We start from the raw sequence: 24,613 nt of genomic DNA on the forward strand, positions 1-24,613 counted from the left end.
GGTAGTTGCAGGTAGCAATAGGAGAAATTCACCAGTGGAGACATGAAATGCACAGGGAGCTGGTAAACACAGAGACTTAGAACATTTTCTCAAATACCTAGGAAGCGTAAACCTTTCCTTTGTTAAGTAAGTGGAAGGCTTTGCTTTTTCCTGATAATCATTGTTGATCTTCATTCTTCTTTTTTAACCGTATTATAGATGACAATTTCCAGATATGCTTGCATATCATTGCCATCCTATTCAATGCCTGACGTAATAGACATTGACAGGAAGTGCACAAGAATGTACAAGACTTCACTGAGCATCCCAATTGGGTCCAGGTTCTAAGGATGACAAGACAAAAGGAGCTGATTCCCTCTGTTGAGTTTACAGACCAGTGCAGGACAGACAAGCAAATTGACAGTTGCAATGAAAACTGGTAAATGCTGTTAGAGAAGAAATAAAGGAAGTTCTGGAAGACAGGGAGCAGATGGTCTGGGTCATCTCCAGGAGAAAAGGGCTCTCAGGTGAGTCTTTAAGGAAAAATATAAGCTGGACACAGATCTAAGAGAAGAATAGCTTAATATGTAAATATTAAGTAAAGAGCTTAATATGCCCAAACTTGCACAAAATGTGCGTAACATGTGCATTAAAATATGCATAAAATATGGAGAGAGAGTGAATGATGAGATGAATGAAGAGAAAAGTAAAAGGCAATAACCTGTATGCACCAACATTATTCTCAAAAGGAAAAACATATGACTCCACTGAAGACTTTTCAAAGAAGATCCACATGACTTATGTCACTTTAGAAAGACCATTTGACACAATCTGGCAATAAGAGAGGGGGCTGGCGGTGGGCAGAACTGGCTCCAAATGGGAAGTTAGGACCAGAATGGCATTTAGGGTGGTACCAACTTTACCTAAAACAGTAGCAGGAGAGATGGAGACAGAGGATGCATGAATTGCATTAAGCAGGGAGAGTAGCTAGGACTGGGTGATCAATAAGGTGTCAAGAGAGAAAGAGAGGAAGTAACCTAGGATGACACTGGTGTCCTGCTTGAAAAACCGGCCTGGGAGAAGGAGGAAGAAGATACATTTCAGTTTTGAACATGATGACTTCCAGGTGCTCCGTGGGACGAACAAGTGGAGATGGTGTGCATCAGAGGTTGGTACCTAGGAGAAAGACAGGATAGGCTACCAACTGGTATGTTGGGTCAAGGCCAAGGGAGTGGATGAGATTTTCTTGGGAGGCTACAGGCTGAAAGGGAAGGAGAGCCCAAGAAGAATGGGACATTGACAAACGGAAGTCCTTTAAAGGCATGAAATAGGTCTTGGGAAACCAGAGAAGCATGATGCCACGGAATCAGGGACAGAGTAGAAACAACTGGAGAGGGGTGATCAGCCGTTCAAAATGCCATGGAGAAGACCGGGGGGAAGTTTGACTATCAGGAGGTCCACGCTGGCCCTGGCCAAGGTGTGTCTGCAGGAGCCAAGGCAGATAGATACCAGTTAACTGCATGGAGTACCAGGGGAGTGGGGACATGGAATTAGCAAATGTCAGTCTTTCAAGAAATGTGGTGGAAAAGAGGAGGAGGAGATGGCAGCTGGAGGGGAAGAGCAGATGCTCAGAAAGCATCCAAAGCATGGAAATGTGGAAAATCTCCTATCCTCTTGGGGGGCGGATAAACACATAAACAAACACCGGGGCCAGGGCCTCTCTTGTCCTGCTGAGCCTTTGAAAGGCTTTTGTTTTCATTGCCCTTATCCGCGAGAACCGGCCCTGGGCTTAACCTGTTAAAATGAAACCAGAGTGTGGCAGGGCAGCCATCCTGGAAACCCTTTGACCCACCGCTTGCACCTGAACACGGGAGGTGCCCACTGCCCCTCCCTACCTGCTCTGTTTGCCCTGGGAGATTCCCAAGTCCAGACCAAAAGCCCTCCTACTCAGCTGAGACCCCAGGCTCCTTCAACGCTTATCCAAAATTAGCCGGGTCCATTGGAAAGGCTTGTTCAAATAGTTCAGTACAAAGGGCCAAGAGGCTGGCTGCGCAGCTCCGCGCAGTCTTTGCTTTGTGGAGCCCCGGTGGGGGCTCGGCCGCGCGGAAGGGGCTCCCTCCATCTACGAGATGATTCTATTTCCTTTGCATCCCAGAGAACAGACGGCTTTAAAAAAACCCTTCTTGCAAAAAGCCCTTGTCCCACAGGTAACAAACAAAACGGCTCGCGACCCCCGGGGGGAGAGAGTTCACAGCACTCCGTAACTGGCTGTGCCCACGCGGACTCCCACTTGCCACGGGTTCGAGACTCGTCCACGGCCCCTCTCTGCAAGTTCTAGCGTCTCGTTTTCCAGAAACCAGATAGAGATTTGCAAACCCAAACAGGCGCTGGCAGCAGAAACTCGGAATGAGTTAAACTCTCTGCACGTTGCGCTCCTGGAAACTGCTGCAGCTGAGTGCACAGAAACGCAGCCCATCGGGGACCGGCTTCCTGAAAACCTGGAGGCCCTTTGCAAGGCTGCCGGGCTGACAGAACAGCAGCCTGGACCCGGGAGCCCAAGCAATGGAGGACAGGGAGAGAGAGGCGCCTACCGTACCCGATCGGCGCGGCGGGTCATGCTGCGGGCGTCTTGGGAGCCGGAGCCGGCCCCGGAGCTGCGGACGCGGCCTTGCAGCGGGCCTGCGGACCTGTGAGCTCTGCCCCGGCAAGGCTGCTCTTGTTTGCACTGAGCCGTTTGCTTTTGGGAGTTCTCCAATGCAGATGTAGTCAGGGGGCCGCTGTCCCGGGGGACAACGATTCCATTGGAAGCTGGCCTTTGACAAGACTCACACATGACCTTTGACGAAAATGGCTTTGGGGAAGGAAAGTGTCCCGAGGCTAAGGACGGGCGCCCGGCGCAGCGGTCCACATTTCCATCGCCAACAGGGCCGCGTTAATTTTTCAATCCTCCGCCTTTCAGGGCCAGTCTCCGGGAGATTTGCTGCGCCGTCTCTCCGTTATTCTGCAGGATTCTCCCCGTTTCCGAAAGGCCCTTGCTGCAGAAGGCTCCTGCTGTGTTGTTGATGGGTTCCCGGAATTCGCATTTCCAGGTTAAACGCCGGCAGGCCTATGGGGTATAAATTCCTCTAACACCCTCAGGAATAGTACCACCATTTATTGGTTTTTCCCTAGAACGTGCTACCGTTTACAAAGGGCTTTTCACAGTCATGCTGTCATCCAGCTGCCCGGACAATGCCAGGCGGCCCTGCTGGTCCCGCCATTTGTCAACATATATAAACAGAAGCTCCAGAAAAATAAGACGTTTGCCCAATCACCCACCCAGACAGTGAAATCCGGGTCCTCTCCATCACCGTCCTGTCCCCAGGCACAAGCCACCCGCCTCCCTGCTGAGTGGCCCGCCACACTAGCAATTAAAACTCAACTTAATTACAGCAGAACACAGAGTTATAACGCATACTATAAAGCAACAGTAGCTATAATTATTTTAATTTTTTCAGTTAGGAAAGTGATCATTAGAAGTTGTTTTAATATAAGAGTTTTGGGTTATTGATACCCACAGATATCTTGAATTTATTGATTCTTTTTTTCTTTCTTTTTTTTTTTTTTTTTTTTTTACTCTCTAAATTTTTCTCTTCACCAGCTGCTGAAAGGATGCCATGGGAACCAGACCGGACACTCAGAGATGCGGCTACAAGCCAGGGGTTTCTGAGGCTGCTCCCAGAGTCCATCCCTAGCCACCCTCAAAGCCTTTCCCCCCCTTTTTCCCCTGGTCCTTCCCGAGGGTGAATGCTAAAGTAAAAGGAACAGGGCTGGGGGATGGGAAAGAGAGCCCTGAACTGGAACTGGCAGCCCGAAATTTTAGTGTGATGAGCACAGCCCTGATGGAGGTACGCAGAGACGCCCCAGGGCCACCCGGCATGTCAGGTGGTGCCCTTTTCGGTTTGTTTTCAGCATAGAGAAAAGGGAAGGGGGTGATACTCACACTCAGCTTGGGAGAACTAGAAGTCTGCCAGGAGGAGGACATCACCAACCCAGACAACACTGAGCACAAAAGTTGTCCTGGGGCCTCAGGCGGCCTGAAGAGTCCTTGCAGGTGAGCGCACAGGGCGTGGGAGTCTGCAGCCAGACCGGAGGGTGTGGGCTTGGGCTATGGCTGGCCTGTCCCTTAGGGAGTGTGGGCTCACCCTGCATTGCCCAGTGGGCTAATGTAATTGTGAATATAGTATCAGCTCACAAGGAAATGATGTAGGAGTCACATGTCATTCTACAAATATATATATTTATATTTATATACAAATATAAATATAAGTTTGTATATATGTATATGCACACAAATATGGTTGATATATATTTTATATAGATATATATTTATATATCAACCATAGCTATTTATATATACACAAGTGTGTGTGTGTGTGTGTGTGTGTGTGTATCAACCTAGGATGGTGGTAAGGCACATTAGCTTCATCAGACTGGTGCAATTTATCTGTCTTCCTAGCTATAAAAATGTGAACAATGCATCGAACCTCACTAAGCCTCAGTTTCCTCCTCAGTAAAATGGGGTTTATGGGTTATTCTGTGCGGGTTAAGTGAAATTCTTTAGGTGAAATCCTTCACCTCTCCTCTGACATACCATAGTCCTCGGTCAAAGGTAGCTATTATGTTTCACAATCATTTAATGTGTGCGGTGCCTACCATGGAGTAACAAGGAACTCCTTTTTTTCCCGTTTCCTCACTCCCTTCTTCCTGCCATACTTCTGGCTTTTGACTCATTACAGTTTGTCCTTGGCTCCTTTCCACTTGTTACCGTCCAGCTCCTTTGCGACATTACTTCCTTTATGTCCCTGTCTAGACTTTCACCTCCGTTCCAACCCTTCTCCCTTCCACCTCAGTTGCTTCATTTCACTGCCATGGCCGCCTGCAAGACCCCCACCCGAGAGGCGGTTATCTGCTAGAGACACGCACCGTCACAGCCGTGTTCACTGTCACCACCGTTTCGTGTGGCCTGCAGCCTTGGCCAGGTGCCCGGAACCACAGTACAAGAGTAGTCAGCCCACTCTGCAGTACACAAAGTCACTGTCCCCGTCTACAGAACACGAAGCCCACCCCCAGCTGGCTTTCTTTCAGCAAACAGCCTCGCCTTCCCCAGAGAAAAGTGCAGTGGCCCTCGGAAGGGAACTCTGCATCCTGCTCCCGCAGGAAAACTCACCCCCACTCTCAATCCCTTCAGTGTGCTATGGAATCCCTCTCACTCATTTCATCTCGAATATTCTTTCAGCAACCATCCTCCTGGCTTTCAAGGTCTTCTCTACGGATCTCATGAGTTCATTGACTCAGTTAACATTCTTGGAACAACCAGATACAGTCGGCACCTCTGATTCTAGGCATGAAAGGATAAACGTAGCACCATAACCCATAAATATATTCAAGTCTTTGCCGTACAACAAACTACGTTTTTGCACCTGTCCTTTGTAACACAGCCCACGTGTGTCCACTACCTGAAACATACTTCCCACGAGTCTTCCGAGGCTGGTTCCTTCCCTTGGAACCTGGCTTAAAATGACCTCAAAGAGACCCTTCCCTGGCCCACTGACCTGGGTGACTAGCCTCCCCTTGTGGGTATCTGTTAACTTTTACCTCCATCCTATCATTTACCCCCTGTTGTAATGAGAGACCCCTTTGTTGGCTCACTTCCTGTTTTCTGTTGCATAAACCAGCCTGGACCTGCGGAAGGGTTGGGACTCTCATCTTTTACTCACTGTCATACCCCCAGGACCCAGGGCGCCCCTAGTGGGCCCTCATAAGACATTTGTGGATTGGCCCAGCTCCCAAGGGCCCACCTTTGCTTTAATCTTTTTTTTTTTTTTTAATCTCCATCATACAGGCCACTGCTTTTCTAGTTTGACTGTGAAGAGGATTTCCGGAGAGCTTTGAAAACTGCTGATGTCCCAAACACTTTCAGACTGTGGGGTGAGACCCAGGTATCAGTTTTTGTAGGCTTTCCAGGCAATTCTAAAAGCTGAGCTGAAGCCCACCAACCTAACCTCTGCCAGACACACAGGGGACGCGCGCGAGAGAAATGAATGGCTAGATGAATGGTTTGAGAAATGAAGTCATTTAGCTCCTGCATACCTTTCAGTCCTCCTCTCTGTCCTTCCATGCTTGACCTGTTATCCAGGCACGGGAAAGCCCAAACCAGCCGCACGCTCTCATTTCTTCAAGTGTCCGCAGGCTGCTCCTCTACCAAGAACACCCAGCCCCCATCTCGGCTACCTAAGGAGTCTCCTGCTGGACTGCCTGGTAAAACCTGGGTGTGGGCTCAACACCATCTCCTCTGCCAGACCTGTTCCAGGGTCCCAAAGGGCCCTGGCCTCCTCTCTCCTTGCACGTGTCCCCGTGAGGGCAGTCATGCTGCCTGCTGCTTCTGCGTGCACTTGAACCCCATGTGCTGCAGATGGTCCAGCCCGAGAGGCTTTCTGCAGATGCTGTGGAAGGAACTCATAAATTAATGCATTCAATGAATTTTGAAAGAGACGCTCTAGAGTTTTTTGTTTGTTTCTTTGGTTGGGTTGGGTTTTTTTTTTATCAGCTTTATTGAGCTCTAAATCACCTAACAATTCCTCACTTCCAATTGTACAGTTCAGTGGTTTAGAGGATAGTCACAGTTCATCGTCACCACAATCAATTCTAGAACATTTTCATCACTCCAAAAAGAAACCCATGAACAGTTTCTTCCCGTGTCTCCCCAGGCTCCCAGCCCCAGGTAACCACTAATTTACTTTCCATCTCTATAGATTTGCCTATTCTGGGCATTTCATATAAGTGGACTCATAGAACTGGGGTTTTTTTGATTGACATCTAGTTTCACTTTTGAAGACTTATTTGGCCATAAGCCTCCCATTCACATTGAGTCAGTGCCACAGAATATGGGCTCTGGTCGAGACCTTGGAGGAAAAACCAAGGCGGTATTTCTTCGACCATATTTACTCAGGAACCTGATACATTATTCAAATTCCTGAGCGAGGGGAAGGATGACAGAGCAGCTTAGCCAAACTTGCTATCACAGAATGAAGAGAAAGGGGGTAGATTCCAGGATGGCACAGCTCTGACTCAGCAGCCCCCATCCCAGCGGGGCCGTGGGGCAGGATCTCCTGCCGTTAGGCTCCCACACAGAGGGCAAACAAGCCGGGTTGGACTCTAGGTTTGCCATGGATTAGCTGTAACTCTTTATTCCCTGCTTTCTTCCTTCTAAAAAGAGAATAAAGATAACTCCTGACAAGCACCGTGCCTTATAATCATACTATTATAATAACTAAATAAAGAGGGGATGCACATCAAGTGCCTGGTACAATGCCTGGGACACTATAAACGCCTGTGAATGTCTGATACCTAGTTGTGCTATTGTAGCTGTTGACGCCTGACCACAACTGTTAATGTATTGTTCCTCTAAGTAATATTTAATATGGAAAGAGGGTTCTGGTGCTTTAAAAAAATAAGGCGAGCGGTTATTCTAGGAAACCTTCACACACCATCTGATATCCACCACCAGATGGTCATCTGTGCTCTGCTTGAGGAGCAGAATTCGGCTGAAGCCAGAGAGCAAGTGTTGGTGAGAAGCAGGGGGAGGAGGTCAGTTAGGGCCCTACCTGGCATAAGCGCTGATGGAAAGACCTAGTTTCTTCCCACCGAATGTTCAGCTGCGCCACTGATCGGAAGAAAAGGTTGGCATATGAACCTTGGGTCTTGTCTGTTCCCCTCGACTTCTCTCCAGGAATTTCATTATTTCCTTCCTACTATTCTGATCTGGCAGACCTGACTAGGGCATCCTCTGCTAGGCCCTCCTAGGGTGTCCCTTAAGCACATCTGAAATCAGAACTTGGGTGAGCAATCTGATGGTCAGACACACCATGACTAGCAAGCGGCCACAGGATACACCGATTCTGCTGGCAACTGATCAGACCAACATCGTGCCAGCTCTAGGGAGCTGTTCTTGCACCTAAGCACTGAGTGCATTGAGTCATGGGGGCTAATTAGTGGGACTTCTGACTTCCACTGCTCTGCATGGACTTTCCCGCACAGCTGGCAACCCTCTGTTTAGATTTAGCTCAACTGTCCCTCCTTCTTGCCTTCCTCACCTCTGCCACCCCGCAGCGCCTAGTAGTGTCCAGTCATCACCTGCGTACGAGACCATCTCTTCTACCGGACTGTGAACAAGGGAAACACAGGGGCCTCCTTTAATTATCTCTGAGTCTCCCAGGAATGGCTCTGGGCCAGCACACAATGCTCATCCCTCCAATTTTACAGACATATATTGAGAGCCTACTGTGTGCTGATACCTCAAAATGCCAACATTTTACAGAAGCATGGAACTTTTTATGTCTGAAATGAACTTGGAGACAAGGAAATGAGGCCCAGGGAAGACGTCTTCAAAAGCTTCCCAAGGCCTGAGAAGGAAAAACACTGGGGATAGATTCAAACTCTCCTGGCACCGTGTTCTTTCAAGGCAGTGGTTTCCCTTTGGTTGAAATAATAGCTGTCTTAATACAGTTAGGAGACTAGAGAAAATGTGAATGAGTGTTTTGTTCATTGATGGTTTTTTAGCTCAAGCACAAGGCTTCCAAGCCTCCCTGAGTTGGTGGCTAAAGACAGGAACCCAGAGCAACCCAAATCTGCAATGTGGCTAATGTAACTATTGTCTGGCTCTGTACTAATTATAACCCGCCCCCGCGACTCAGCTCTCACCCACTCCAGGTCAACCAAGGGCCTGTAAAAATTTAACCTGGTGCCATTGCACAATGATGGGAAGCTCAAGTTGCTTTTGGGGGGTAATGAATGAGATTCTTCAATTGCCTCCTGAGAACATTTCCAGTGGGAGGGAAAACAGAACAAGTTGTCACAAACATGAATGCCCCCATCTAGCTCAGGGGAGATTATTAGCCAAGCAAGAGACATAGGGGACACTAATTTGGGCCAGGTTGGAGTACAAAGAGAATCTTGTTCAGTGTTTGTTCTTACTCCTTTGTTGAATATCTGCTGTTAAGAACCCTTTGGAGGTGATGGATGTTTGTCACTTTGATTGGTATATGCAAATGTCCACATTCATAAAATTATATACATTAGATGCGTGTGGATTTTAAATTATACCTCAATGTATGTGTTTTTTTAAAGAAGAACTTAGTTTTCCATTGAGTCAAAACCGTGGTCCGGCACGCCTGGTGTTGCGTCTCTCACAAAGGCAGACTTCGGATAAGAAAGAGCAAGACTGCAGTTCCTACCTAGCTCTTTGAAGGCTGCGGCTGAGTTTCCCTTAATTGCCCATGAGGGCACTAACTCCAGTAAATGCTCCTATGGTCAGGCCACCAGCACATCATCTCTTGTCTGGACCAATGAGACAGTCCCCCAGCCATCCCCTTTGACTCCAGGTTGAAGTCTTATAACACATCTTCCATACTTCAACCAGAGAGATTGCCCTAAAATTCTAACCTGACCACCTACTTTGTCTGCTTAATATCCTGCAGGGGACCCTAATTGTCCTGAAGTTAAAGCATTAATTCCTTAATATAGTTTAGCACTAACCTGGTCAAGGTTGCTGCCTGCAGACAAAGGTCTGTAGCTAAGGAATTGAGTGAGCTGAAACCCAGTCTGTGGTACACATGCCAAGCCATGAGCCCTGGCACTGGTCCACTTCTGCCTATCCCCAAAAGAGGCTAGAGGTGTCCCCTGGAGGCCTATTACTTCCTGCTGTGGGCTTATATCTAATCCCCCCATACCCACTTCCATCCTGACCTTAGCACTCTAACATTGCCATTTTAGCATCTCGAAATTCTGCCTCTATCTTGCTTCCGTTGCTTTGACTATGTTCTCCTCTGATTGAATTTCTTTTTATTCTTCTCTTCACCTAGGTAAGTCACATTCTTCTTTCCGCTATCCACTTAGGCATCATCTTCTCTGACCCTCTTGGACTGGGTTAGGTGCTTCTGGAGTGTGTTCTCAATGCACCACGTGTTTCTCATAGCAGAGTGCCTATTCTAGGTTTATAATTGCCTGTCCTTTCTTGAAAGCAGGGACTGTACCATAATACTTTGTAACCTACTTATCTGGGTATTCAATAAATATCTGTTGATCAAAGAAATGAATAAATAACTGGATGGCTACATAAACGTAAAAACTTGAACTTACATTTCCAATGAACATCACATTTTGACTAAAGGAGCTCCAAAAGCTTATTATATATTATCCTGTAAAGTAGTTAGTTTCCACTTATCTGCGGTTTCGCCTTCCACGTCTAAGTCATGTGCAGTCAACTGCAGTCCAAAAATATAAAATGAAAAATTCAAGAAATAATTCATAAGTTCTCAATTGCATGTGTTTTATGAGTAGTGTGATGAAATCTTGTGCCGTTCCGCTCCATCCTACTTGGGATGTGACTCACTCCTTTGTCCAGCGTGTCTAGGCTGTATATGCTTCCCACTCACTACATAGGTTGACAGATCAACTGTTGCAGTCTCCCAGTGCTTGTTCAAGTCACTCTTATTTGACTTAATAATGCCCCGAAGTGCAAGACTACTGATGTGCTGGCAATTTGGATATGCCAGAGAGATGCTGGAAAGTGCTTCCTTTAAGTCAAAAGGTGAAAGTTCAGTACTACCTGCAGTTTCAGGCACCCACTGGAGGATTTGGAATCATTCCCCTGCAGATAAAGGGGGGCTGATGCATTTGCCTTAAATGTATTTATTTTCTGCCTTCACAGAACGCACTTGAAAGGGTGTACCTTTAGGAACTGAGAACTATGCTCATCGGAAACCACAGCTTTCTCATTCTGTAGTCTACAAATGCTGGACTCCTTCTCTTTGGTCTCAATGGATGCTTCCAAATGAAAAGATGCTGTTTTTCTAAAGTGTCCTCTTTCTTTCATCAGCCCACACTCCCCTAACCAGGCACCCAAGTCAACACAGTGGAAGGCCTTGCATGTCTTGCTGAGGAGTTCAGCATTCATCCTGCAGGTAAAAGGGAGATCGTGAAGGGTTTTCAGCAGAGGAGGGGCGTACCCCTGTTTGTATCTTGAGTAGCTGCTCTAGCAAGGGTATGGGAGATGAGAGCCTGAGGGCAGGTAAGTGAGAAGGAAAGCCGCTAGAATAGAATGGTCCTGGCAAGAGGTGAGGGAGGTCTGGACCAGGAAAGGGATCGTGGCAATGAAGATGAGGATGCAAAGTCAAGACACCTTTAGGAGAAACAGCTTTTCTTGGATTTGATTAAGTGTGGTTGTAAACGAAGGGAAAAAAATCAGGGATGATTCCAGGGTTCCTGGCTCCAGCAACTGGATCACTGATGATGCCCTCATCTGAGCTTGGGACTGTGACGATAGCAAGTCTCTTTGAGATGTGTTCGGTTTAAGTGGCAGACTTCCCTAAGAAATAAAGGCAGAAATGCATCACTGATAGTAGGCACACATGGTAGGTACTCACGATGCTTCTTGAACTGAACTGAAGGGACGGTATATCTATCCCACTTATAAAATTTTCAACATCTAATTTCAGCTGTGTCAAATTCCACGCAAACACCCATACCACCATACAGCTCTAATATGAACATAAGATTTAGCCGTTTGACAAGCTAAGAAACGTCAACCCCCTGGAAAGTATGACTAAATAATTTCACTGCAATAATACTTTTCACTGCGCAGTGGAAGGAGTCAGGGAAGGGGGTAGTTATTATAGCAACCACAAATTGGTCCAGGGCTCCGCTTGGCTTTCAATTTCACTACAAATTTCAGAGAAGCCATAAAAGATTCAAGTGAAATCCGGTTGGTTGATTAGAAACATTTGAAGGGACCCCGGGCAGGCACGTGTTTCCCATTTCCTGCACCGAAGTCTGCCAAGTATTAATCATCATCCTCCCCACGTTATTCCAGAAAACGGAATCACTCCAGCTGGCCTTCTGGAAGGGCAGGACCTGGGTCGGGAGAACACGCACAAACCCGGGACTCCCAGAGACAGAGAAGCGACAGATAAATGCCGTGCAGAGGGGCGGTTGCCACACCCAGCTTTCCCCAACCTCCCCAGCCCCGCCCTTCACTTGCCCCTCCATGCCCCTACCCTGGCCCCTACTTGCTCAACTGCACATCACAAGAGAAGAGGGAGTTTGCGGTTGAGCCTCCCAAGTGAGAACACTGCTGCCTCATCCAGAGCTTCCCTCCCTCCCTCCCTCCCTCCCTCCCTCCTTCCCAACTTCTCTCTCTCGCGTCTCCTCTTCCCTCTCCCTCCCTCCTGAGAACACAGCTTCCAGAGTGAAACGGGCACAGGCTTTAGAGCCAGAAAGTCCCAAATTTGAAACCAAACTCCACCATTTACTTTGAATAAATTTTTTTAACCTCTTGAAGCCTCAGATTTCTTCATTTACAAAACAGGGATAACAAGACCTACTTTGAAGGATGAAGACCAGATGAGGTGATTTACGGAAAACGCAAACAGGTGTGTGGCATTGGCAGACTCATGTGGGACCCTTCCTGTCCCTACCTCCTGTATGGTGGCCTGCCCCGGCCTGTCACTGAACACAGTCCCCACTCCCAGAGGACCTGCGGCAACAGGGCTGATGCGCCCAGCAATTGGAGACCCGACCAGGGTGCTCTGTAAAGGGCTCAGGTGCTCCTGGTCCTTCTGTCACAGAAGAGGCAAGCTCGTGGCAAAGCTGGCCGCCCTCCAGTTAAAGTGCTCCAGGAGCAAGGATAGAAAAGCTCCTTCTGCCCAGAACAACCATGTCAGACCTCACAGAGGAAGCATCCTTGGACGTGGCCCCTAACAGATGAACACCATTTCCTGGGAGGATGTCAGGGACATTTCATGCAGGAGGGGTACATGAATAAAGACACTGCATCCCTCATGTGCTCCAGAAAAGAGAACTGGTTACCATGGCTAGAGGAAAGGCAAAGGAGAGAGAGAAACGCTGGGAGACAGGCCTGGCGAGGTCAGCTGGGTTAGTCTCCCAAGAGCTTAGCCCACGAGGCAGCTCTTCTGGACTTAATCCTCCAAGTAACGCAGGCTCATTAAAGCAATGAGAACATTTCTCTTTTGCATTTCATGATACAGATGCTCCTAGACTTACGATGGGGTTACATCCAATAACCCGTCGTAAATTGAAAATATCGTAAGGTGAAAGTGCATTCGAGACATCTAGCCTGCTTGAACTTGCCCAGAACACGATATCCAGAAGATGCAAGCAACACACAGTCACTGCAGACATTGTCACTTCACCCTCGTGGTCACGTGGCTACTGGGCACGGTGCTCCCCACCGCTGCCCAGCATCAAGGTGGAGTGTCAGCCTGTGGCTAGCCCAGGAAACAATCAAAATTCAAAATACGAAGTAAAGTTTCTTCTGAATTTGGTTTCAGATTTGGGACTTTCTGGCTCCTATTGCTTTTGCACCATCGTAAAGTAAAAAAAAGTTTTAAGTTGGGGACCATCTGTATTTTGGTTTAGCATTTTTTTATTCGTACTATGAAAACCACATATATAGTAAAGAACATTCAAACAGTGCAAAAGAGCATTAAAAAATCTTTATTTTTCTCTGTATCCCAGACTACTGGGTCTACTTCTTGGTAGTAAATCTTGATTCTCGCTCCTTGCAGAAATTTTACAGGTAAATGCTCTTACAGATCTTCCTGTGAATAAATATTTATACACTCAACTGTGTTTCTTTCTTACTCTACAATACAGGGTCTAGTAGAAAGAAGTAAGGCCTGCTTGAGTATGTGGTTGGTAGTATGTAATATGACTGTGATAATTTATAGTTTTAATTTGAACATTTCACCTAACATGTGTCAGATGATGTGCTTGAGTGTGATATTGTTATGTTACAGAATTACGACTTCGTAATAAAAGATTTTATAATAAAAAGAGGGCGTTATTTGTGCCGGCCCCTGTTTATCACAGCGATCTTTGCATTTCAGCCTATATAGTATCCCCTCAGTATTTTAAATAAGCTGTCTGGTATGCCACACATTGGATTTCTACATCATCTTTTAAATTCTTCATTCTTGGTTGATGTGTTTACTTTCTGTACTGTTGTGCAAGTAGAGTGGTCTCCCTTTCACCCCACCGCTCCCGGCCACCCCAGCCATCCCCACCTCCCACCCTCTCCATCCTACAGTTGATACGCATTTAAATCGTTCCCAATTGTTTAGGATTGCAAACAACACTGCACGCCATCCTCGTGGTTGCATCTTTGCAAATACGTAAGAGTGTGCCTGCAAAAAAAAAAAAAAACTACTAAAAGCAGAATTGCTGCATCAAAGGGTCCGTGCTCTTAAAATCCGAGAGCTATTTTCTACTTGCCCGTTTTGAAAAGTGCCTCCTTAGGCTGCCAGCTTCATGGTGGGGCTGGATCTGTTTCCACTGCCCTTGACATTTCTCTGTTATCAGACTTTTAAATCTTGGCCCGTATCGTAAGTTAACCTTTTTTTAGTTCCCTTCTTTTGACAGGCATCCCTACAACTGAGTGAAGATGAGCAACTGCTTGCTAATATGTTTATAAACCGTTTGTACTCCTTTCCCTGAGAAGAGCTTCTTTATTTCGCTTGCCAATTTTTCTATTAGTCTGTGGTCTTTTCTTTGCTCATTTATAAGAGCTCTTTATATATTAAGAAAATAGGCGAGTTGACCACAATTTTCGTTTATGGTTCCTGGGACTGAGCCAGTTTGCCGACATATCCTTTCCACCCCGATATTATTTTTGAATCAACCTATGTTTTCTCTCATGCTTTTCTGACTTCTTTTATGCTTATAATTTCAATCAATCGTGAGTTAATTTTTCTATGAGTTATCAGATGTGGATTTTATTTTGTTATTCATTCCTTGTGTTTTTCTAATGGATCTTTTGAACTCCATTTAAATCTATGAACGTGATAAATGTGTTTTTAGTTCTCTTCTCTGAATTGTGCTCCCTGTTTTTAATGCTTCTTCTGTCTTCCCATTTTTGCTACAGGGTGTGTTTTTACCTTCTTTGAGATGTCTGTATTTTTTTCTTTTCTTTATGGAGAACTATTTGATGGGAGACCAGGGAGCCTTGCTGGCACATGATGAAGCCTCATCTGTCTTGAGTATTCTGTGTGGACGCGTCTGCCTATAGATGTCAGTGACTCTGATTATCGTCACCTGCCATCTCTACTGTGCCCGCTCCTTCGGAGAATTCTTGGGAAGGTGGTACACATTCAGGGCTTCCTTTCGGCTCCACTTCCGGTGGCACCACGCACTGTGAAACGACCTTGGACACCCCGAGTCTCCCCGCAGCCCCACACGTCGCTGTTTCCAGCCTAGTTGGCTCTTCAATAGCGAGTTACCTCTTTTTCAGAGACCACTTCGGAAACATGGGCTTACTATGTCTTCCCCCAATTAATTCCAAAATTTATTGTGCTCAGCAATTATTCTTCAGAGTTTGGGGTTGTATTTTCTATGTTCTTTGAGATAAAAATTGTCTCTCTCTTTTTTTTTTCACTTAGTTTTGGAAGATAGAGTTGGGATAAATATAGCTTCACTCTCCTGTTTTAGCCAGAACTTTTCCACTGAAGACAATGAAGCAGGAGAGAATACCTTGGTATAAAACTAACTATGATTTTAACATAGGGACCGGAGCAGGGGAAAGGAGGGAGGAAAGCCAACATGGTCATTGGAAATAGAAGAGGTGGAGCAAATGCGAACCTGGGTGTTAGCAGCAGTCGTGGGAAGGAAGGAAAGCCTGGCAGAAATGCTGCAGGCCAAGTTGACAGGACTTTGGAACTGGTTAGAAGGGAGGTAGAAAAGATAGAGGTGGTCAGCAGATGGCCAGGCACCAGCCGAGAGGCAACGAACGTGGCAGAGGGGAACGTTCCATTTTAATGAGTTGCTGTCACTGGGACATTGAGAGGAAGGCACAAAACAGGCTGTTGGAAACTCAACGCTGAGACTCAGGAAAGAGCCAGGGCCGCTGGTGTGGGGTTAGAAATCTCCAGCAAGCTGAAAGTTCGGTGGCTGGAGCCATGGCAGTGACGGAAGGGAGCCGATCCTGCCCTTGGGGGGCTGCTGGGGAAAGCTGCATCCATGGAGGAGGGACTGGTAAAAAGAAGAGGCGGGGGCGTTGTGGAAAACAACAGGAGGAGGAGGAAAAAAAAGATGGAGTCAGCAGTGTCGGATGTTGAAAAGGGGGTTAAAGCTAGCACTAAAGACTGAACAAGAATTAAATAAAAATTATATTTAAAAAAAAAAGCTAGCACTAAAGACTGTCCACTGAATCTGGCAGTTGCTGAGGGCAATCTGGGGAGGAAGGAAGGAGAGCAGAGGGGAAGATGACAAACTAATGTTAAGCATCTAATACACACCAGGCAATACACTGGTGTTTGCACGTGTCATTCCAGTGAGTGTTCACAAAAACAAAAACAAAAAACAGAAGAGGAGGAAGCAGAGGCTAAAAGACATGAAGTAAACTTTGTACCATCACCCAAAAGCTAAGCAGACAGCTAGGTGTACATATATGCCTGTTCTGCATTCCAAGTGCCTACCTATTTCCACTACGTTAACTTTCAATCCAGGTTATTGTAAATTAACAACGAAGTTTCAGATGATAGTGTTCCAGTGACTCCTATTAGATAGAACATTTTTGCTGGATTCCTTTTACAAATTCTGCTTGTTGGATACAACAGCCACCGCACCTGGGACTGGCTGGTGAAAGGTTAACTCATCACCGCCCTCCTAAAAAAGCAGCCAGGCTGCTTTCATTGGCTTCCTTCCCGGCAATGGTAAGTGCTCAATAAATGGTAACCAAACTAGCAAAGGTGACAGAATCAGTGGCAAAAAAAAAAAAAGCAACAATGCAAATATCTTCTATATTTTCCCTGCTCATTCTTCAATAGAAATTTCTGCATCCCGAGTTCTGAATATTCATTTCCAACTACGCTGTGGAGAGATGAAAAGTACAAACTGTCTTGACCTGAGAGCTTATGCTATAATCACTGTTTCTCAGGATACCATCCTCTCTCTTGGAGTCTTTCTCTCCATGCGACCTCATTGATCTTCAGTGCCGAGGACCGTGCTCGCCACAGAGTAAGCGCTCTGTGAATGTTTGCTTTACTGAGTTCTTTTTCCAGGCCAAGGTCACGGCAGGTGGTTCTATAACCCACTTGCCTTTCTGAAAAAGCGGCTAAAAATGCCAAGGCTGGGGTACATATTTGGTGCCCAACTTCATTGCTCAACTAATGCAAAACCAACCAACCAGTAACACTGCCTGGTACCAGCAACATTCCTCAATATGGGAAATTTCTGGACATGCTTACAATGGGAAAATACTTAAAGACTCTGAAATTCCCTTATGCCATTTCCATCCAGAGCACCTCGCCCCCAGACGTGGAAAATTCTGTGAACAATGGCATGTGTCCTGGGGACACAGGACTAAGATCTTTATATACAGAATATCCACCGCAATGAGTCCCCAGACCAAGTTTATCAGAAGGAAAGCATAGCCCCTTGTGTTTGTCACTGTGGTGGCTGCAGCTTGTAAGGCCTACATGCTCCAGCTGATGGTTGGTATATAGTTTCCTAGACATGTTTTTGTATGTACATTTCTCAACAGGGACATCAATGAGAAAAACACGACAACGAGCACGATCATTTATTATTGTCCATATTGACTATGGCTTAAGTCTTGCAACAACCCTGTTTACTATAAACTCTACCATCTTAATCACAAGATTAGAAAGCAATGATACTCCCCTAATTTAAAAATAAACTGCAATGTTGCAGGAAAATATTTATTTCAAGAGTTTGAGGTTAGGTCAGATCTTGCCAGTTTTCTCCCTGATCTTGCTCCTTTAGTAATTGAAGCCCTGAGATTTAGATGCTCCTATCGCCTCTGGGGAAAAAAAAAAAAACCTACGTTCCCAGCCTCCTTTGCCACTAGCTGTGGCTGTGACTAAATTTTGGCTAATGTGATTTAAGCAGAAGTGGTGTATAGTATTTCTCGGAAGTATTCTTAAAGACAAGGAACATATTCTTCACTGCTTTCACCCTTCCTGCTGGCTAGAGTTCATGTGTAATCCAGCAGCCAGTTGGAATGGAAGCCAGACTCAGCGGTGTAGTAAGGAAGAGGGTGTCTAAGTCACTTGCACCATGAAGCCCTGGCTTCTGCCTACAGACAGCTTGAAGGTGGGGTAGCAACCATTTCTACTTGTTCGCGCTACTGCGTTTATTTTTCTGTTTCCCACAGTTGCATTTAATACTAACCAAGGTAGGAGCCTCATGACCTCTTGTGTACTGTGACATCTTGTATTGTTGTTGAATGTTAAGTTAAAATGGTATTGGCTATGCTAAGTGCTGTAGATAGGAATGACTAAGATGCAGTCTTGCTTCATAGATGTTTCAATTTAGAAGGGGAAAGAGAAATATCCATGAGACTACAATAAAGGAAATACCCGGTTTTCTTTGCTCTTTCTTTTCCTTTTTTTGTCTGACATCATAGTGAGGCTGTAATGGTGTAGGCTGCTCTTTGACTCCACCCTGCTGCCCAAGGCCAAAAAGAAGAAAGATGCCAGGAATTCAGACAAAGAAGACAAAGACCCAGGGAATGAATCTAGGGACAAGGCCAAAAAGAAGAAGTGTCCAAAAGCAAAGTTCAGGATGAGCCTGATAACCTTGCCTTCTTTGACAAAGCAACATAGGACAAACTCTGTACCAAAGTCCCCAGCTACACCCTTACAGCCCTGGCTGTGGTCTGTGAGAGACTGAAGACCCATAGCTCCTTGGCCAGAACAATCCTTCAGGAGCTCCTTAGTAAAGGACCTATTCAACTAGTTTCAAAGCACAGAGCTCAAGCCATTCACATCAGACGCACCAAGTCCAGCTGCTGGTGAAGATGTACATTTTGAAAAACAAAACTTTATTCAATAAAAAGGGGAATGTCTGGTGTAGACTTGGAAAACCTCTATGCAAAGTGTATGTTTAGTGCATAGTGGAGTTTTTATACCTTGTTTCCTTACATGGACAAGAGAGAAAGCACAAAAAGAGTCTTCATTTTTCTGTTGTCTTTGTTTTTTATCCTTGAAAACCAGCAGATTCTCTATAGTCTGACCAGCTGATCCACTGCACTGAAGTTAAAACTGGCACCTTGGCCAACTTCTGCTTGGAATCCCTAAGCCCTGGCCTATCTTCCTTGTGTGCCAAACGAAGACGACAATTCCATGAAGAGGAGCACCAAACCCTCTGCTCCCTTCCCTTGTCAAATAGAGTCTGGAGCCCTTGCACCAGATCTGTGCACAATGGAAGCTCAGGAAGCCCTGCCAGAAACCCAGGGGAGGGGCCTCAGGCAGCTGGAGGTGGAAGACCTGGGATCTAGTCCCGGCTCTGCCCTCAGTTCCCCGTGACCTCAGCAGACTCTCTCACCCTTTTGGGCTGCAGAGTCCTTAATTAATGACAATTAATTAGCTAAAACAAGAGAGTTGGACTCAATGGCCTCTCAGGTCTTATTACAAATGCTCTGTGATTCTGTGGCTAGAAGCAGCCCTGAACAGGGAGTTGGGGAATGCTGAACTCATTTCAGTTGGTGACCACAAGAAAGCTATGCAACATCGGCTAGCCTCAGCTTCTTCAACTGCAAGTTAAGGGAGTCAAACAAGATGCCTTATGATATTTCATAGAGCTCAACTATTCTATGAATGTCTTATGCAAAATTATTCTTTTTTGATGGAAAAAATCAAGTTGATAATATTATTATATTTGAAAACTATAGGCTGTATGATTTAAAATAGTCCCAATCTAGTGTCCCCTGAATAGAATAAGGTGTTTTTTTTTTAAGTTATCACCCTGCAATAATAATAATATTGGCTTAGAGGTGGAATTTTTGCATTATCTTTCATTATTTCGCATGGGCTCTGCTAGGCCATGGTGAAGGTCACAAATGAAAATGTCCTCCGTGGAAATAGAAGTGCCTTTAGCAAGCACAGAAGTTCTTGTTGATGAGCATAACCAACAATTTTAATGTCTTGTTATTGCCCTGGATCCCAAGTCAAAATATTTTCTGTTATCCAAATCTAAACAATTCATCTCCGTCCACTGGAATGAAGTTGTTCAGCATCATCTAGCCCCTCTTTTAACATCCTTGAAATCCTCCTTTATGCTAAAGCCCAGGTGAAGGACAGCAAAGTATCATGTTTTTTCCTCTTTTAGAGCTTGTACAATGTGTACACATTTCTAGAGAAAGACGTTCTACGTCAACTCTAGGCTGTAACTAAGGACCTAATAAACAAAACACTCAGAGGTGGTTAACAAAGCTTAGTGCCAAAAGTTGAAAAATCACCATCTTCATCAAACAATGAAATCCGGAGTGAATGGAAAATTTTAATTTTAACACAGGCTTTCTCAGACTGGTTTTCAATTTGCCAGAGAATGTATGTTTGTTTATCTATTTAAGGTAAATGTTAATAAAAGAAGCTCCCCTAAGCATCTCTTCTTCCCTAATTGAGGCTGAAAGTGTGAAGCCTCCTGTTACCTAACATTTGATTTGTGTTCCCTCGAAATTCATATGTCGAAGTTCTAACCCCCAGAACCTCACGATGGGGCTATATTTGGAGAGAGGACCTTTAAAGAGGTGACTAAGGTAAAATGAGGTCGTGTGAATGGGGCCTAATCCAATATGTCCTTGTACAAAGGACAGAGTAGGACACAGAGGAAAGACCATGTGAAGACAGAAGGAGAAGGCAGCCATTTGCAAGCCAAGGACAGAGGTCTCAAACGGAACAACCTAGGTGAAATTTTGATCTTGGTTTCTAGCCTCTAGAACTGTGAGTAAATAAGTGTCTGTTGTTTAAGCCACCCAGGCTTCAACTATTTATGATGTGGCTACGGCAGGCCTAACAGTCATATTTTTTCATATGAACTCAGACTTACACACATAGTGCGTCTCTGGGGTCTCTCAGAGCTTATCACATGGCCTTGGACACTATGAAAGGCTCGTCACAATTGGCTCACCACAATTGGCTCGTCAAACAAATTAATTAGTTAATTTTAAAATGAAACCACCACTTACCTCGTCTTCCCAAGCTTGCTTCTCTAGGAAGTGGTAAATGGGGATAAAGAGACCAGCCAGTCTTTCCCTCATCCTCCCCTCTCTTTTTCCCCCTCCCTCAGGCCAGCATTTCCATCTGAGTGCTCGTGTGGTCTGCGATGGCAACCCATACTCTTATTATATTGTTTTCATACATGTTCTGGATCCTTCTAGAATTAGATACATTTCTACCCCAAAGTCAGGATATGATCATACCCTCTTGTATATAGTCTTATAAGATGTTGGAATAATGAAACTGAAGAGTCGACATCCAAGGCCTAAAGAAACCGGTCTACCTTGTGAGCTGAGAAACTGATCAAACGAAAAATCACCTAGTGGTGTGGGACTCTATTTGCCCATTCCATGTCTTCCCTTCTAGCTTTATTGGGTTGAAATTTTACTTGCACTTTCCCTTCCAGACCACCCACACTGGCAGAGTCTCCATTAAAACATTTCACTTGGGACATTCTTCCCTTCCGACTTTGCATTTCAACTGTGTATGACGGCATCTTCATGGGGCTATGGAGCTACAGGATCAATGGCACTGTAATCTTTGCAGGCAGTGCCTGGCCCCCAAAGTACTCAATAGCGTTGTTGTTTCAATGAATGAAAAGCATCTCAAAAATATGCCAACATTCATTCAACCGATTATTTAGGAAGTGCACCGAGCATGCAGGCGCGGTTGCAGATATGGTAATATGGAGGTGTCACGAGGAGCTCCGGACCCACGGGAGTGCCCTGCGTGACTGGCAATGATATGACATGAAGCTGGCTACAGCGTGTGTGAAGTGTCAAAGGGCAAACAGCAAATGAAAAGCCAAACAATCACAAGGCAAGGGCTCTCATCTTTCTTCTCACCTTTCCTAGCTTGCCTTCCGTTTCATCCACTTTTGTCACATTGACTCGTCACAAAGAGCATAAATGCAGCTTGTAAATTTTTCTCAGTCTAAGTTTAAAAAAAACCCAACTTTTTAGGCCTAGGGTAAATTTTATCCCCTTGGGGAAATCTTTTCTGGTGACACCCATGACTTGACATCTCTTCCCTTTCCTTACAGTCTTTACCATTCATTTAACAACGATTCCAAGACCATCTAAAAGACATTCAATTGTTCACATGAACTTCTATTTGTATCATGCATTGTTTACACTTTACACCTGCTTAGAGATGGCAAGCTTCTTGAAGGCAGGACACATGTGCTATGTACGGATACAGTGTTAGAAGCTGAAGCACAGTAATGGTCAGTTGATCCAACTCCATCTTTTACAGGTGAGAGAACCCAGAGTCAAGGACATTAGCACTTGCTCCTAAGAACACACAAATTTAATGAAGGAACAAAACTGAAATACAAAGCCAAGATGAGTTGAATCAGGCGTCTGAGAGTCTTGACCTATTTTTCCAAGTGCCAACATTTTTCTGGGTGTTTTATTTTTCCCTCTAGTATTCTCTGTCTCTCTTTCTCAGACCTGGTTCCTATAAAATGAAATACAGGAATATTTTGCCTCTAAGGAATAATTATCTTCTTGATGTGTGTGCACATATATGTGTGTGCACGTGTGTGTATGTATGTATGTGCATGCGTAGCAAAGTACCATGGAAAACTATAAGCTTAGAGTTGTATTAACTCCATAGACTTTGGAGTCAGAGGGTATAGATTCAAACCACAAGCCTCCCACTACATTTCTGTTGTTGTTAACTTCGGGTATCTCCACGCCTCAGTTTCTCTATCTATAAAACAAAATGTAGAGCCCCTACCTTTCTGATCTTTCACAAGATTAGACTTGCAAAGGGTTGGTATAAGGTATGGAGTAAATGCTCACTATGCTTACAACTTAAATGCAGAGCCTTTGCTATGATCTTGATTTGACCAACATGAAAAATAGAGGTCAAAACTCAAAGAAGATTATCAAAAATATGAACAGTAAAATGACAACAAACTCACAACTATCAACAACTGACCCTTAAAAAAAACTGAACAAACTAAGCAAACAATAGAACAGGAACAGAATCACAGAAATGGAAATCACATGGAGGGTTATCAGCAGGGAGGGGGAGGGAGGAATAAGGCAAAAGGTACAGGGACTAAGAAGCATAAATGGTGGGTATGAAATAAACAGAGGGAAGTTAAGAATAGTATAGGAAATGAAGAAGGCAGAGAACTTGTATGCATGACCATGGACATGAACTAAAGGGGGGATTGCTTGAGGGAAGGGGGATATTGGGTGAAAGGGCACAAAGAGGGAAAAATTGGAACAGTTGTAATAGCATAACCAATAACATGTATTTTAAAAACTCTTGGAAAGCTTGCAATATATAAAGCCATCATTCAAATGCTTCATATACAGTTACACAATTCAAATCTTGGCATTCAGATATTGCTACTTGTGGGAGCCCGCCAGGCCGCAGGGGACCAAGGACAGAGCCCCCACTGTGAAAATGGTGGCGGGACTTGGTTTCTGGTCCCTGGAGCCGGCGGGTATCTTGACATCTTCCGAACCTTCTCCTTCTCAGCCTTGAAGGAAAGAACAAGATCTTGGCATATGCGTCATGTTCCAAGAAAGTGATAGTCATGAGGACACTGCTATCTGTGGGCTAATGTTCTCAGGATATGAGAACATCTTGCCCTCTTGATAGCCTTCGGGAGTGTACAAACTTTTGTAAAACAGCATTGTTCTCAGGCCACTGCAGTTCTGCATATAAGCCAGCAGTTCCTTGAATAAAGTTGCCATTTGCCAGCAGAGCTTATGGTCCTCTCCATTCTTTTAAGTCCCTCGCCTCACCTCGCGACCACCCTTGCTGCTGCGGGCAGCGGCAGAGCTACTTTTCTTTAAAAAATGTTTAAATATACAAAAATCCTTCCTCTCCAACCAGAAATGAAGACCACGAGCTAGCTCCTGTCACTTAATTAAACTACTTTCTGAGTTCAATTACTCAGAAAATACTTCAAGGCATTTATTTCTGTTTGCCAGGTTGGAAGACAGATGTCAAGGTGAAGGCCAATATTCATTATGTGTATTTCACTCTCAGGTGAAAACAGGCATCAATTCATTTCCTTCGGACACTGACCAGTCAAGTCCCATTTTTGAGGGTTTCTAAGGACTTTTTTTGGTAAATTATGCCATTAGGAGCCTTGTGAGTTTCTTCCTCTCTGTCTGTGTCTTTCAGAAGTACAGAACATTTAATTTATGGCTCTACTTCTTTCCTGGTAGAAGAATAACAATTTATGGTAAAAGTGTGGAAAACAACCCCGGTATAGTTTTCCTTCAGCTCTGTCAAGACAAAGCAAAAATGAAACAAGATCACCACTGAACTTGAGGAAAACGAGAAGTAGTCCTACAGAACTGGACAGGGATTTAGTAAGTCTCCGCATTACAGCAGACTTACTAACTCTCGATCACCGGAGATCATTTAGCCAGGTCCCGATGATCTTACAGGAAGCTGCTAAGTGCCTTTCTCCCATCCCTGAATCTCCAAACAAAACAATGCAGGTATGCTCAGAGTGGTACTCTACTGAATACACTTTGGATCAGAGGACATGTATATTTCTACCTGGGAGTGATGCCTTTGTTCGTGCA

At 45.1% G+C, this 24,613-nt stretch overlaps 1 protein-coding gene and 1 long non-coding RNA gene across 3 annotated transcripts in view; one reads left to right on the top strand and one right to left on the bottom strand.

Annotated features, from left to right (window-relative positions):
* Window positions 1–4,018, bottom strand: part of ENPP2 (ectonucleotide pyrophosphatase/phosphodiesterase 2) — a 99,354-nt gene extending 95,336 nt beyond the window's left edge. The window contains exon 1 of one of the 2 annotated variants that reach the window (XM_037048443.1): window positions 3,962–4,018. In XM_037048443.1, coding sequence (XP_036904338.1) covers window positions 3,962–4,003 — 42 coding nt within the window. In that variant the 5' untranslated portion in view covers window positions 4,004–4,018. Of the gene's footprint in view, window positions 1–2,575; window positions 2,828–3,961 lie in introns of those variants that run through there. The other variant, XM_037048442.1, reaches the window with a different exon arrangement.
* Window positions 3,988–6,714, top strand: LOC118988627 (uncharacterized). The gene is made up of 3 exons (XR_005066818.1): window positions 3,988–4,072; window positions 5,864–5,960; window positions 6,211–6,714. It is a non-coding gene; the product is annotated as an uncharacterized LOC118988627 (long non-coding RNA).
* The last annotated feature ends 17,899 nt before the right edge of the window (window positions 6,715–24,613 follow it).

This window comes from Sturnira hondurensis, unplaced genomic scaffold (assembly GCF_014824575.4).
Source record: "Sturnira hondurensis isolate 20B ecotype Veracruz unplaced genomic scaffold, ASM1482457v3 Scaffold0006413, whole genome shotgun sequence".
In the NCBI taxonomy this organism is placed as follows: domain Eukaryota; kingdom Metazoa; phylum Chordata; class Mammalia; order Chiroptera; family Phyllostomidae; genus Sturnira; species Sturnira hondurensis.